Source organism: Dendrobates tinctorius, unplaced genomic scaffold (genome assembly GCF_039654945.1).
Source record: "Dendrobates tinctorius isolate UK_male_01 unplaced genomic scaffold, ASM3965494v1 ptg000057l, whole genome shotgun sequence".
NCBI lineage: Eukaryota > Metazoa > Chordata > Amphibia > Anura > Dendrobatidae > Dendrobates > Dendrobates tinctorius.
The window spans coordinates 27,591,251-27,607,685 of record NW_027361725.1 but is presented as its reverse complement, the minus strand read 5'-3'; the positions used below and the strand labels follow the sequence as shown (position 1 = coordinate 27,607,685).

Here is a 16,435-nt window from a genome sequence, read left to right as displayed (position 1 = left end):
CAATGAGGCAAAAATGGTCTTAGGAGACTAATAAAAGTGAAATAACGTTCATGAAGAGTGTAAATTACATTAATTTTTCAGAATCTATACACTGTGTGCACAATTATTATGCAATTTGTATTTTTTATGTTGAATTTTAGTATGGAACAACTACAGTGCGGTCGGTCAATCTAAAAGGTTAACAAACCTGAAACCTGAATATTTAAGAAAGTAAAAGTGCAGTTTTGTCTTTCTTAGGAAAATATATGTGTGCAAAATTATTATGCAACTCCATGAAAAAAGTAAAATTTTCCAATCTCAGGCTACTTTCACACTTGCTTTTTTTTGCACTGCGCTGCGTGCGCAGAGCAAAGGCACATAAAAAACGCATCATGCATTTATGCGGTTTCTTGTTTTTTGCGCATGGTTTTTGCAAAAAAAAGCATGCTTTTTTTTGCGCTGACGTGCGCACGACCATGCGCACGTCAGCGCTCCCATAGACTTTAATGGGTTTTGGGGTGAATTTCGTGCGCATTGCGTGCGCATGCATTTTTTTGAGACAGGTCGGACGCACAAAAAATGCAACAGGATGCATTTTGTGCGCCCGGGCGCACACTACAAAAAAACGCATGCGCATACAATGCGCACCCATGTTAAGTATAGGGGAAAAAAACGCATGCGCATATATGTGCAAAAACGCAGCGCAAAAAACCGCAAGTGTGAAACCAGCCTCAGTTTATTTTCTTACATTAGAGCGAGAATAACAGCCAATCTAAAAATGTACAAAAATACTGTACATTTGACAGTTAAAAAAATATATATAATTCAGTCACCAATATACAGTAGCTGCCCTTCTTTTCTATGACAAACTCCATCCATGGAGTTTATTTTTTTAAATCTAACAATTAACTTTTTGGCCAGCACCAACCACAGCCTCCCAGACTCTGATCAGAGGGGTGACTTTTCTTTCACCATAAATCTATCATTTAAGAAGGGTTCACAAGTAAAGATGAAGAACCCGAACAGTAAAGTTCTGCGTCCGTAACTGAACACCGAACACGGACTTCACCAGGAAGTCAGTGCTACTGTTCGGGTTCGGCCCCCCGAACACCGGGTGTTACTCGTGCTGTGATGTGCATGACAGCACAGCAAACACTGCCTCTGATCGGCGGTAAAATCATTACCGCCGGTCAGACGGCCACGGCTCCCACACTGTCAAATGACAGCGTGAGCACGCAGCTGTGATCAGAGGTAAAAAGTTGACAACGGTCACTGGTGTCAGCTGATGAGACTACAAGGACAATATCCATGGACCCTTACCAGCCTGAGAATACCAGTCTCTAGTTGTCTGCTTTAGCTTGGCTAATTGTCAAAAATAGGTGGGATCCCAAGCAGTTTTTTGTTTAAATTATTTAAATAATAATAAAATAGCAGGATGGGGACCCCTCTATTCTCCATCATCAACCATGCTAAAACTGACAGCTAAGGGTTGTAGCCTGCAGCTGTCAGTTTTGCATGGCTGGTTATTAAAAATACAGGGGAACTCATGTGTTTTTTTTTTCCAATTTATTTACTTGGAGCACAGGCGCTGGCTGATGAATACTCCCATCGGCCACGCCTGATCACGCTGTTATTAGTGGCAGAAGGCTTAGGCTGATGGAAGTAGTAGTCACATCAGTCGACGCCAGTACACAAGTACACATCACCTGTTCTGCTTCATCCAATAAGCATTCAAATTTATAACGCTCAAAGTTGGAAAATCTGCATAAAAATTATGATACGGTCAAAATACTGTCTTGTCTAATAATTTTGCACACAGTGTAGATCAGAATTGGTAAAACTGCAGTTCATGAATATGTACCCCCCCACCCCCCAAAAAACTCTTCTTTGTATCTATTAGTTCTAGTTTATTACAGGAAATGTATGGATGGAACGTAGAGAGGTTGACCCGACCGCCGGGTACCTGCATGCCGGGAACGGAACTGAAGAGGCTGCATCCATTGTTCCCGGGGGGAAGCCTGAGTGAGGAGGACCTTCCCCTATTGCCTGGGGAAGCACTAGGGAAGCAGACCTTCCTGCAGTCCCAAGAGAGTGGGCAGAGAAAAAAAAGTGTGCACAGTAGCAGTGGGATAAAAGGGAAAAGTGCGCGAAGTGGGGGAGTCTTGCGCCACTACAGAACAGTACAGAGGGCAGCGCAGAGAGCAGCGCACAGAGCAGTGAGCATCGTGCTCTGCTTCCCCCACCAGAGAGTGTCGGTGTGGTGATGGACACATAGAAGGAGCCCCAGCTGCCTGCAGAGAGCTGTGCAGAGTAGAGCGGTGCCAGCGGACCTATGTCAGCAGAGCAGAGCCGTGCACACAGTGCAGATCCGAGCCGGGTGTTGTAGCAGCAAGAGAGAGGATTGCTCTGTCCGGGGAGCACCAGCGCCTGCCGCCAACCACGGAGACCATAGAGGGATAGACAGGCAGTGTGTACCCGGTGACCAACATAAAGCCAGGTGCCAGACTCTTCAGGATCGTGAGTATCATGCGCGTGCCGCCTGAAAGAGACCAGGAGTGTGACTAACTTACACCCTGACTGTGCTAATAAATCTCGGACCCAGACACTTGTGACTTTACTTGGCCATCGTATACTTGCGGAGCCACTCTGGGCTTGTACAGGACTGTGGCCCTCACCGTTGTTTAGCCACTACAGTATATGGATTAGGGGCAGCAGAAGGTATCGGAGACCGACCACTGTCACCAGAAGACAGGGTGTATGGTCTTTTGTCTGACCCCACTAGAAAGGGCATCACGCCAGCCACTACCGGCGCAATAGACTTCACAGCAGGAGCTGCAGTTTTAGGACTTCCTGATACGATTGCTACTGAACTGCCGTTAACTGTACCGTTGTACTTCACCTTGCAAAATCCTTTGCTATACATATTGTTTAACCCTTTACCTCCCTGCGTGGAGTATTCCCCCTGTAAATAAACCTGTTAACCCTTGCTCTGCCTGCGTCCCGTAACTGCATCCCACGTTCCTGCTAGTACCTTACAGGAACATGGCATGAGTAAAGCACAGAGTCAACTTATATCTATATATTAGAGGACACGTGCATTTCTCCTGATCTTACCTTGTAATAAGCAAATCTTGGGTTCTTTTCTTCTGTGTATGAGATGTCCCATAAAGAATTCGCTTCCAAAATCTTCAGTTCGAATAAATGCTCCATATTTCCGAAATCCAACTTCATGAGGGGTAAATTCACACCATTCTAACAAAGTAACAATCAGAGAATTTCTAATAGAAAACTAAAATTTAAAGTGGTTATGTTCACAGAATATGATGGCCTACGCTAGGGCGAAAAGTACTGATTAAGTCGCTTTTTTTGTCACCTAATGGCCAAGCGCAACAGGTGACAAACTGTGCGTCACTGGATAGGTCTATGACATACGCCGTTCCACTCACCTGACCACTAACCTCAATCACAGGCATCTGCAGTCAGGAGAATGAGGATAATCTATTCAGACTGCGCTGAATCAATGAATGAGAATGGCTCCATTTTAAGAACATCTATCTGATTTTTTTTTTTTACATATTGAACAACGTCTTTAAATTGAAGAATGATATCTAATTGTTAGAAGAAATTCTTAAGGCCCACCGAAAGATGCATATAATATACAGCTTGATAGATATAGGGATTAAGGGCCAGATTCAGATTTTTTTTTTTTTTTTTTTTTTAAAGCCGCCTTTCTTTTCTTGTGATATTCAAGAATGTTTTTGTGCCAAATTCTTCAAAATGAGGTATATGGTTCATGTTTTTTGTGGAAAATCAAAAATGCTCTTTATGTTTAATTTTATCCTGTTTTGCAATTTGTTTAGCACGAAAAGTCACATACACCTATAAAATATGTGCCAATATCTTGCATGCTTAAAATTATTTCAGTGGACTATGGAGTAGATTTCAACTACATCTGTGACTTTTTAACAAGTCGCAATTGATGAATCAGCCACGTGAACCCATATCACATAGACTTTTAAAAAGGTGCAACTTAAGAATGAAAAAAAAAAGGGAAAACACCAAAAACTAGACTACTAGACCATTTTTTCCTAGTTTACTGCCGTACAGCACCTTCAAATGTTCTAAAATATTTGCAAAACTAAAAGTCGAGGAAAAATTTTGCAACTTTTGGCTTTTTTTTGTCAGTTCTGGCTAGCTTAGTCAAAATGGGCAGGACATGACGAGGCATGGCTGTGCCCAGCTAAGTTACCAAAATTTGCGCCACTGTTTAGTGACGTAAATTTTTCCATATACAGTATGTATTCCACTTCCTGAATAATCTAACATTTCTGGTGGAGTCGCACGGCAGTTGTAAGGTGTGCCCAATTCATTAAGTGGCGAGCTCTTCTTAATGAATTAGAGGCACCTTACTCCAGTGGTCTTGTTCAATTAGGCCTGTTTCACACTTCCGTTTTTGTGTCCGCCAAACGGATCCGTTTCCGTTTTTTTGACGGAAACTGATGCAAACGGATCCGTTTTTTTAAAAACGGATCCGTTTTTTTGACGGATCCGCGGTAACCGCTAATGGAAGTCTATGGGACAAAAAACGGATCCTGCAAAAAAATGGCGGATCCGTTTTTTTACGGAAACCAACGGATTTTGACGGATTTGAAAAAACGGAAGTGTGTAACAGGCCTAAGATTCACATGCACAACGCCAGTCTTAAATAAGCACTAATATCAAAGTTTTTATTCTCTTAATATATTGCAGTCATCATATTATATATCACGGTGTACTTACAAATGCTTATTTTGCCTTTCTACCCAGTTAATTCTTCTCTTCTCCATAAGGTCTATGACATCACATGATTAAAGACTAAGGCTGGGTTCACACGTTGCGGAACTCCCGCGGAAGTTACCGCAAGAATTCCGGAATTCCATTCTGCAGGAAAATCGCATTTTAAATTCCCGTGATTTTCCCGCAGAAAAACTAGCGATTTGCAAGCGTAATTAGCTTGCAGAATGCTAGCGTTTTCCAAGCGATCTGTAGCATCGCTTGGAGAAATGATTGACAGGTCGGTCACACTCGTCAAACATAGTGTTTGACGAGTGTGACCAACTTTTTACTATTGAGGCTGCCTATGCGACATCAGTAAAAAGATCTAATGTTAAAAATAAAAAAAAATAAATCGGGTTATATTCACCTTCCGATGTCCCTTGCAGCGTCCCCAGGCCTCCGTGATGCTCCGGCAGGTCCCGTTCCAAGTGATGCATTGCGGCAATGACCTTTGATGACGTCGCGGTCTCGCGAGACCGCTACAGTATCGTGAGACAGCAAAGTCAGCAAAGGTCATTATCGCAATGCATTACTGCGAACGGGACCTGCCGCGTGTATCGCTGAAGCCTGGGGACGCTGCGTGGGACATCGGAAGGTGAATATAACCCGATTTTTTTAATTTTAATTCTATTTTTTACAGGGATATGGTACCCACAGCCCAGAGGACAGTCTCCTCTCCTCCGGACCGTGGGTACCATCCGCAAATATTCTGCTTACTCTTTGCTTGGTGGGCACAGCCACATGCAGAAAGTAAGCAGAACAATGCATTCCTATGTGGGCGGAATTGCCGCGATTCCGCAAAATAATGAGCATGCTGTGGATTTTTCCGTGATGCAATTCCGCCGCGGGAAAATCCGCAGTATTTGCACAGCATTGCGGAATCCCATAGGATTGCATGGGATGCTTTTTTTTGCGGCAAAATCGCGCGTTAAAAACCACCGCGAAAAAATGCGACGTGTGAAAGCAGCCTAAGTATATGAATAATTCTAAGCTCTATGTAGAAACAGGAGGTCTCTTTTCCTTGAATGAGTCATTCCCCTCTTCAACTCCTGACCCAGATCATATAGGGAAAATAGAACCCTGTTTCTACATAGAGCTTAGAGTGATTCAGCTAGTCAGTTTTTAATCACGTGATGTCATAGACCTAATGGAAAAGAGAAGAATTAACTGGGTAAAAAGGTAAAATGAGCAATTATAAGTACAGTGTCATATAATATGATTACTGCACTATATTAAGAGGATAAAAAAAAAATTGATGAGGGTGCTTCTTTAAGGAACCAAGCTCATTGTATTGCAGCCATTTCCTTCAAATCAAAACGGTTTTTGGTGCACATAAAAATCATATATGTTAGGAACTATCCGATTCTTTTGCTCAGTCATTTGCCATCCACACTTTTTGGAGTGGACAGTCTGTTCTTTTCAACATTTTGCCATCACTTTAGGTGCTGGAACTTGCTTTCCCCTCATTACCTAGTATGTATTTCAGCTGCTATTGTAATCCAAGGGGTAATGCTTAACCTTGCGGAGATTGACATGTCAAGCCTGACATGCCAAGATGTGGAGACTTATAACCAAATTGCTCCTCTGGGCAATATGCAAATCATTTCTTCAGAGAGGAAGTATAATAGAACGCTACTGAATGTGGCGGGATGGCTTGTACATTATTTTGATCAAAATTAGGTTTACTAAATATCCTTATTATTATTACCTTTATGCATTATTTGCAGTTTATTTTTTACTTTTTCATTTTAGGATATTTGTGTTTTTTGCTTTTTGTTTTCTACTACCTATTGGAAGTAGCAATCCTAAAAGTCAATACTGACCCTCTAACGAGCCTTGCGGTCAGACGCCTCTCACCCAGGCAAACCAGATATCACACTTCATACTGGTGAGGGGCTTTAATTCGAAACACAGTGTCTGCAAATTGAGATTCTGGTTTTGGCTTTTGTCTTAAGGCAGATGGCAAGGCTCATTAGAGGGTCAATATTGACTTTTAGGTTTGCTACTTCCAATAGGTGACACTATGGTTCTAGTCCTCTTCCTCTCTGAAGAGTCAATTTGTAGCAGCTATTGTACAACGACTTGTCTGCAGCATAGTCCCTTTCTAAGTTATGGCACACAGTCTGCCAGAAAAGAGAGTAGCAGCAGGGAGACAAAGATTTGCCCCCATTACCTATAATCTCTGCTGCTAGAGACAGATTTCATAACGTGACAGCCAGGAGCGGACAGCAAGTTAAGCAGAAGGAAGACACCAAATGGCCTGCACTTTTGAGTTTTTCTTTTTTCAAACTATCTAACCAGAAAGAATATGCAAGGTTTCAAAAAATCCTATACCTGCAAAGTCTCCGCCACTGATATTCACTCTGACATTTACTCCAGCATAGATGGGATAAGGATTCTGACCCCTGCATACACCGTTCTGCTGGTCTGAGAGTTTCGCTGGATTATCCTGCAATACAAGGAAAATGGGATGCAAATGCATTGCTTCTGGCCTAATAATGTGCATTGTCTTTCACAACTACAGCAACATAAGTTAAAAAGCTGTATTTTGCCCTTGTGAAAGTCTTATTTTTAAGGAAAATTACTTATTTGCTAAAGCAGACTCTGACTCAAGAATGGAATAAGGTCACTTTGGAAAAAGGCCAGGGCTGTGGAGTCGGAGTCAGAGTTGTGGAGTTAGTATAAAATGGACTGACTCCTAAAATATATAATAAATTGGGTACAGTAGTACAATGAAGGATGTGCTGAATATTTTTCATAAAAATTTGGGAAAGTTATGAAATGTCTTATAAATGTCTGTTCTGTTTCTGATCTAAGGATCTCTGTTTTCAGTCGGGGTGAATCTCTGTTGTACTTTATGTACATGCTCCTCTACAGATCAGAGCAAATAAGCACTGATGATGAATGTGTGCAGCCCTGCACTCATATCAAGAACTGTTAGCATGAACAAGAAAACAGGATTAAGGCAAGTACTACTTAAAGCATATCTAAACTTTCAATAATCTGTGCATAAATCAATAGTCCAGTGTATGTTTTCTATATCACTATGGGGGTACATTCCACTACTATTGAAGTTATTTTTTGAAGTGATGAGTCTTGGCTGGAAGAAGTGATGACGGTCTGCTCTGGATGAAGATGAAGGGCTTCAACTAGACGCCACAGGTGAGTCAGTGTGTTACCTGTACACTGACTATACACTATCTACAGAGATCCTGTGTATAATGTCACTGGTAATTACTTTATTACCTGTACACTGACACTATATACAGATCTCCTGTGTATAATGTCACTGGTGATCACTGATTTACCTGTACACCATAACCTATATACAGATCTCCTGTGTATAATGTCACTGGTGATAACTGTATTACCTGTACACTGACTACAGTCATATGTTAAAGTTTGGGCACCCCTATTAATGTTAACCTTTTTTCTTTATAACAATTTTGGTTTTTGCAACAGCTATTTCAGTTTCATATATCTAATAACTGATGGACTCAGTTATATTTCTGGATTCAAATGAGGTTTATTGTACTAACAGAAAATGTGCAATCTGCATTTAAACAAAATTTGACCGGTGCAAATGTATGGGCACCCTTATCATTTTCTTGATTTGAACACTCCTAACTACTTTTTACTGACTTCCTGAAGCACTAAATTGGTTTTGTAACCTCATTGAGCTTTGAACTTCATAGCCAGGTGTATCAAATCATGAGAAAAGGTATTTAAGGTGGCCACTTGCAAGTAGTTCTCCTATTTGATTCTCCTATGAAGAGTGGCATCATGGGCTCCTCAAAACAACTCTCAAATGATCTGAAAACAAAGATTATTCAACATAGCTTTTCAGGGGAAGGATACAAAAAGTTGTCTCAGAGATTTAACCTGTCAGTTTCCACTGTGAGGAACATAGTAAGGATATGGAAGAACACAGGTACAGTACTTGTTAAGGCCAGAAGTGGCAGGCCAAGAAAAATATCAGAAAGGCAGAGAAGAAGAATGGTGAGAACAGTCAAGGACAATCCACAGACCACCTCCAAAGACCTGCAGCATCATCTTGCTGCGGATGGTGTCACTGTGCATCGGTCAACAATACAGCGCACTTTGCACAAGGAGAAGCTGTATGGGAGAGTTATGCGAAAGAAGCCGTTTCTGCAAGCACGCCACAAACAGAGTCGCCTGAGGTATGCAAAAGCACATTTGGACAAGCCAGTTACATTTTGGAAGAAGGTCCTGTGGACTGATGAAACAAAGATTGAGTTGTTTGGTCACACAAAAAGGCGTTATGCATGGAGGCTAAAAAACACAGCATTCCAAGAAAAACACTTGCTACCCACAGTAAAATTTGGTGAAGGTTCCATCATGCTTTGGGGCTGTGTGGCCAATGCCGGCACTGGGAATCTTGTTAAAGTTGAGGGTCGCATGGATTCAACTCAGTATCAGCAGATTCTTGACGATAATGTGCAAGAATCAGTGACGAAGTTGAAGTTACGCAGGGGATGGATATTTCAGCAAGACAATGATCCAAAACACCGCTCCAAATCTACTCAGGCATTTATGCAGAGGAACAATTACAATGTTCTGGAATGGCCATCCCAGTCCCCAGACCTGAATATTATTGAACATCTCTGGGATGATTTGAAGCGGGCTGTCCATGCTCGGCGACCATCAAACTTAACTGAACTGGAATTGTTTTGTAAAAAGGAATGGTCACAAATACCTTCATCCAGGATCCAGGAACTCATTAATAGCTACAGGAAGCGACTAGAGGCTGTTATTTTTGCAAAAGGAGGATCTACGAAATATTAATGTCACTTTTATGTTGAGGTGCCCATACTTTTGCACCGGTCAAATTTTGTTTAAATGCAGATTGCACATTTTCTGTTAGTACAATAAACCTCATTTAAAACCAGAAATATAACTGAGTCCATCAGTTATTAGATATATGAAACTGAAATAGCTGTTTCAAAAACCAAAATTGTTATAAAGAAAAAAGGTTAACATTAATAGGGGTGCCCAAACTTTAACATATGACTGTATATAGAGATCTCCTGTGTATAATGTCACTTGTGATCACTGATTTACCTGTACACTATAAACTATATACAGATCTCCTGTGTATAATGTCACTGGTACCTGTACACTGACACTTTATACAGAGCTCCTGTGTATGTTGTCACTGGTGATCATTGATTTACCAGTACACTATAAATTATATAGAGCTCCTGTGTATAATGTCACTGGTGATCACTGTATTAGCTGCACACTGACACTATACATTGTGTACTATATACAAAGCTCCTGTGTATAATGGCATTAGTATTGTTTTTTTTTATTAATGATCAGTATTGTAGTATTCGGTCACTATGTGGTGGTAATATGTGGTCTGGTCATGCTGTGGCTGTATTTGTCCCTTGTATGTGGTATTATTGGTCACTATGGGGTAGAAATATGTTGTCCGGCCATGGTGTGGCCGTATTTGGCGCCTGTATGTGGTATTATTCAGTCACTAATGTGGTGGTAATAGGTGGTCTGGCCATGGTGTGACGGTATTTGTCCCTTGTGGTATTAATGGTCATTTAAAAAAATGTATGTGACGCATTCCATTAAAGAATTATAAATAAAAATATACCTAAAAAGAGTACAGGATATTTTAACAAATATTTAATAGGTTAGAGTAGAATAGGGCTCCCAGCCAAAAGAGTCTACCTTGTCTTGGTGGCGGCTTAAAAAAAAAAAAAATCTTTTAGCCAAAATAAAAATTACTGTCCATGTATGCGACATGGTGTTAAGATGGAAACGGATAATTTGTGATTGGTGAGGACATGGTGCACATGTGGAGTTTTTCTATGAATGGGCAGTGGGACAGTGGAAGCTTTGAGAGTTGGAGGTGGGGTGGAGTCTCAAGGGGGCCTAAAAATTTTGTTAGTTTGGGGCCCCAAAATTCCTAGTGGCAGCCCTGTGTACTACCACATGCAAGCTACTGCAACAAGCAACCTCTTAAGACTACCACAGAGTCAGAAATGTTTCAAAATATGTCATTTTCTTTTGCCACTTGTTTGCAATAAAAATAAAAAATGCAGCTCTAGAAAGTAAATGTAACAGTATGTTGCAAACAAGCTGCACAAATTAACTTGACTGAGAATTGCTGTTGCACAACAGATGCTGCCATAAAGCCCCCCAGCCTACAGGAGAGCAACCTTGGCTTTGGGGTGTTGTTACAGAAAGCCATGTTACAGTATAATAAACACAGATCAGTATAGAAGTTGTGGAGTGAAATGTAGATTAAAATAGAAGATTTAGATTTTTTCTGAAATAGTGTAAAACTAGGTATAAAATCCTCAGCACACCGCTGTCATTACTGATCGCCTTCTGGCATGTGTGGAATGTCTGTAAACCATAGCTAAATATATTTTCATGGATTATTTTACATAATCCAGAGGCTTTTTCTTCTAGAGGAAGTCACTCCTTAAAGAGTAACTGTTTTAATTTTTATTTAATCATTCAATAGCACACATAAAAATAAGCAAGTTTGCAATATACCTTATCAGAAAAATTTACTTTTCTCAGTTGGTTATTTTCATGTGTACCATTGATTTATTAAATAAAAAATTAAAAAGAACGGTTACTCTTTAAGTAGGCAACGTTATTTTAGAAGTATTGCTGCCTGTCAAAATTAAGAAAATAAAATGGGATATATATATATATATATAGTTCCAGATTTTCTCCCTGGTCTGTTTACACTCACTGCAGATCAGTATCGGACTGGGGTGCTGAGGGCCCACCAGTAACACTGACTTTGGGGAAGGGCCCACTTTTCACCTGCATACAAATAATAAAATACCCTTGTTCACATATGTACCCATATTTCTATATAAAAATAAACTGGGTAGTTTGGTTAATGAATGATTATATGCTGTTTATTTCTGTACAGAGTGAATCAAGTCAATAATGCCAAGTACTGCACATAAAAAGCAAAAAGCACAAATATCCTGAAATAAAAAGTAAAAAATAAACTGCAAATAATGCATAAAAGTAATAATAGTAATAAGGGTATTTAATAAACATAATGTTGATCAATTTTTTTATTTTTTTATTCAAGTACTGCTCATACAGTGGAGTTGGGAGCCCACATTGGACAGGGGCCCACCTGGGGATTCCCCTGTTACCCTGTGGGCCAGTCCGAGCCTGCTGCAGATATATCACAGCCCGTATTTCCTAACCTGAATAATCACTGGTTTCAGCAGTCTCAAGCTGTATACCGCTGACATCAATGATTGGCTGTAGGGCACGAATCAGATTATCTAAAGCGGACAATGAATTAAGGATTGCAAGAGACATCAAAAGCAATAAAAAAGGATTTTGGGGATATGTCAAAAGTAAAAAAAAAGTCAAAGTTGCTATAGGATTTTTTTACAGGATGAAAATGAGGAAATGGTAAGAAAGGATGTTGAGAGTGCCAAACTTTTAAATTCCTAATTTGCATCTGTTTTCTCTCAGAAATGAAATGTAACATCAACTGATCTTCACTGTCCTATTAAAGGAACAGAAGAATCCAGGATATCTATAAACAGAAAGATAGTGAGGAAACACATAGCTGACATAAATGAATTCAAGTTTCCAGGTTCAGATGAATTACACTCCAGAGTACTGAAGGGGATAGCAGAAGAAATTTTTGAACCACTCTCCATAATCTTTGAAAATTCTTGAAGAACAGGAGAAGTCCCAGAAGACTGGAGAAGAGCAAATGTTGTTCCTAAAAAGGGGAAGATGGTGAACCCAGGGAACTATAGGCCGGTGAAGTCTGACTTCTATACCAGGAAAGATCTTTGAACAAATTATTAAACAACAGGTATGTAAGTAACTGGATAAGAATGAAGTGATTAACCAAAGTCAGCATGAGTTTGTAACTAATAAGTCATGTCAGACTAAATTAATTTTTTTCTATGACAGAATCACTGACTGGGTGGATCAGGGAAATGCTGTAAATATAGTATATCTTGACTTCAGCAAAGCATTTGACAAAGTATCTCACACCATCCATATTGACAAAATGACTAAGCATGGAATGGACAAGGCAACAGTTAGGTGGATTCATAACTGGCTTAGTGATCTGACCCAAAGAGTGGTTGTAAATGGCTGCACATCCAGTTGGAAGAATGTCTCAAGTGGGGTACCACGGGGTTTTGTCCTGGGCCCTGTATTGTTCAACATCTTTATCAATGATTTAGATGAAGGAATTGAGGGTAAACTGATTAAATTTGCTGATGACGCAAAGCTAGGAGGGATAGCTAATACTAGAGAAGAGAGAGAGAGGATTCAAAAAGATATAAACTGGAGCAGTGGACAACAACTAACAGAATAGTTTTTAACAGGGAAAAATGCAAAGTACTACATCTTGGCAATAAAAATGAAAATAACATATTCTAGGGATTCAACTCGCTTAGGTGCGACGGGAGACAACCAGGAGGCACGTTCCTTTAAAAGTTCATAGGGTTTATTGCTCCATAACCCATAAACCATCACATAACATAAGAAATAGCCTTTAGCTCAGGCAAAAGCAAGCATAAGTGTCCATGATTTCAGGCTCAGTCCTGGAGCCTCAGCAAACCCAGGAGGCTTATCCGACCTCACATACAGCCAATATACATAGGCCTCCCCGGGTCAGCAGCCTCAGCACGTGGTCTTCAGGAAGGTAGCACACCTTCCTCCACATAGGCCTGCCGGGACCTTCCACATGGCCCAATCAGATCCATGCACTCTCTCTCATGTGACTGGACCTCAGGTACCTTATATGGTCCATAACCACACCCACAGGTGATCACATGGCTATGACCTCACTAAAGGTCCTATTACACACAGCCACACATATACTTTATTATGCCACTCTTAAACACACCCCTGGGTGGGTTTGTAGGTAACCAGGCCAGCCCATTTCTCTAGTTACCTGGACACTTCTCCCTTATACATTGAAGCAACACCTCAGCAATATCATTGCTGAACAACACATAAGTCTCCATCCAAAAGCCACCCACTTTGGGATACATATCGGCCATTCCGTATTCTGCCATTCATCCTTTCTCCTGGGACATCCACACATTGCCCCCTAGCGGACTCAGTGGTTACTACACCACAATATACAGAATGAGAGGAATAGGACTAAGCAACAGCACATGTGAAAAAGACTTCGGTATACTAATAGATCACAGACTGAACATGAGACAACAGTGTGATGCAGCAGCAAAAAAGGCAAATACAATTCTGGGATGTACTAAAAGAAGCATACAGTCTAGATCACGTGAAGTCATTATTTCCCTCTACTCCAGTTTGGTCAGACTTCATCTGGAATACTGTGTCCAGTTTTGGGCACCACATTTTAAAAAGAGACATCAACAAACTGGAGCAAGTTCAGAGAAGAGCGACCAGAATGGTGACCGGTCTGCAAACCATGTCCTATGAGGAACGGTTACAGGATTTGGGAATGTTTAGCTTGCAAAAAAGAAGGCTAAGAGGAGACTTAATAGCTGTCTACAAATATCTCAAGGGCTGTCACATTGTAGAAAGATCATCTTTATTGTCATTTGTACAAGGAAAGACTATAAGCAATGGGATGAAACTGAAAACTTTTTGACAGGGTGATCAATGAGTGGAATAGGATGCCACGAGAGGTGGTGTGTTCTCCTTCAATGGAAGGCTTCAAACATTGGCTGGACAGACATCTGTCTGGGATGATTTAGTAAATCCTGCTTTGAGCAGGGGGTAGGACCAGATGACCCAGGAGGTCCCTTCCAACTCTACCATTCTATGATTCTATGGCTGCAGCATCACTTGGGCTGTGACATCTGCAGCCAATGTAAACAAACGGCCAGCAGGGAAGATTCTGGATGTAGTGAGTATATCTTATTCTCTTAAAGTCGCAGTTCTGCTGCCTGTGGACATATTTATTTTTATAGTTGTCAATTTTTATTGAAAATAAACATTTACAAAGTAATTAACACAACATAATTAACTCAGACAACCCCTAAAAGCAACTCACCATGTGTTCTATGAATAAGAATACTTAATTTTATTGGTTTTCACTGTTCATCTTTTCATTAGGTATAGCTTTTATTATTACGTAGTTCTTTGCAATAAATGGCACAAACCAGATAAAAAATAAGGTTGTGTACCCTAGCAATATTGTACCTTTTGGTGAAGAAAATACTCCAACACAAGACCCCACACGTCGCTGAAATTTACTTTGTGTCCATCTCTCTCCAAGGCCATCAGCTCTTGTGAACAGTGCTTAATCCTTTCAGCAGAAAATGCCCCAGCCTTGTTGGATGTCATAGATTTCCGTGCCCTGTTTATAGGGTCCTTAAGATCTTTACGCGACCAATCTGGATCTTCATAAAGTGTGGACATACACCTAATATGAACAGTGTAAGTAAAGTATTGAAACATTTCATTTTTACAAAGTTTTAATTATTAAAACAGTTACATTTAACATATAGCAATTACAGCAGTGCTTAAAAAGTGTTTTAACCCTTCAGAATTTTCCATATTTATGCATGTTATGAAGATCAGCCTATGACAGATATCTAATAGTTACATAAAACAGGTTGCTGAATCACACCTGATTGTCCTCCTATTAATTAAAAAAATTATCTCCTAATTGTAAATGGTTCACAAAATTTCAAGCAACAATATATATAGTTTTCAGAAGTTTTATGAACATGCATTAAAAATTTCATTAACTCAATTTTTCTCTGTTTGGTCACCAACAAATTTCAACCTGACTAGATGCTGATGTAGTTGTGTACACGTAGTAAACCTATGAAAGGGGATACATGACGTTTGTAATTATTCAGCCAATCTGGAGACAGGATGGGAATACAAAACATGCTAATGCTTTGTGCGTATCTTTCATTTACTCTATAAACCATATTTACAAAGTACCCATGAAAATATATTAATATCATACCATGTTGATCCAGATACCCCAGATAAGTAAGTGATGCTATCTAGTAGCTTAAGATCCTGAAGGCCTTTTAGACTGCCGTAGAATGAAGTCATTGCTCTCGCTCCCCCACCAGAACCTAGAACGGCAACTACAGGAACCTGTTAATAAGTCAAAAAGGTTTATGAATGACACAGTTGTATAGACGTTTCTATTTCTTTTGCATGTGTCAATAGTAAAACTAATTCAGGAAAAATGCTAAGATAGCTTAAAAATAAATAAATAATAACTAATAATAAAAAAAAGGATTTCACACAACTGAAAGTTATCCCGAATTCTTAGCATAGCTGATAACTCGCTAACTGCTGGGTGTCAGAGCACTGGGAATCCCATCAAACTCTGGAAGTGAGGCTCTATAAGGAGAGTCAGAATGGACCTGAAGTGCGTATGCTCAAACTCTGCTGGAGGACATGTGTAGTGCCAGCAGTACTACCATGAAGTGGATTGTATCCACAAGGTCAATCATGCCTTGCGATGGCAAGATTTGAGGATCCAAGGCAGGACTAGTCTGGTGTATGTGACGCCCACAGGGCTAGTCCTGGCTCATTTACATGTTGAGCTGCAGATTAAAAGTACTTTTAAAAAAAAAACCATACAAATTTTACTGTAGAACGTCAAATGCTTATTACAATGCCGTGGACAATT

The 16,435-nt window shown here is 40.2% G+C and overlaps 1 protein-coding gene across 3 annotated transcripts in view; it reads right to left on the bottom strand.

The window, feature by feature from the left end:
- Positions 1-16,435, bottom strand: part of PLA2G4F (phospholipase A2 group IVF) — a 224,317-nt gene that overhangs the window by 42,987 nt on the left and 164,895 nt on the right. For all 3 annotated transcript variants that reach the window (XM_073577857.1, XM_073577855.1, XM_073577856.1), the window contains 4 exons: positions 15,755-15,891; positions 14,977-15,199; positions 7,129-7,243; positions 3,094-3,231 (listed from right to left, as the gene is read on the bottom strand). In XM_073577857.1, the coding sequence (XP_073433958.1) occupies positions 3,094-3,231; positions 7,129-7,243; positions 14,977-15,199; positions 15,755-15,891 (613 nt within the window). The remainder of the gene's footprint in view (positions 1-3,093; positions 3,232-7,128; positions 7,244-14,976; positions 15,200-15,754; positions 15,892-16,435) is intronic.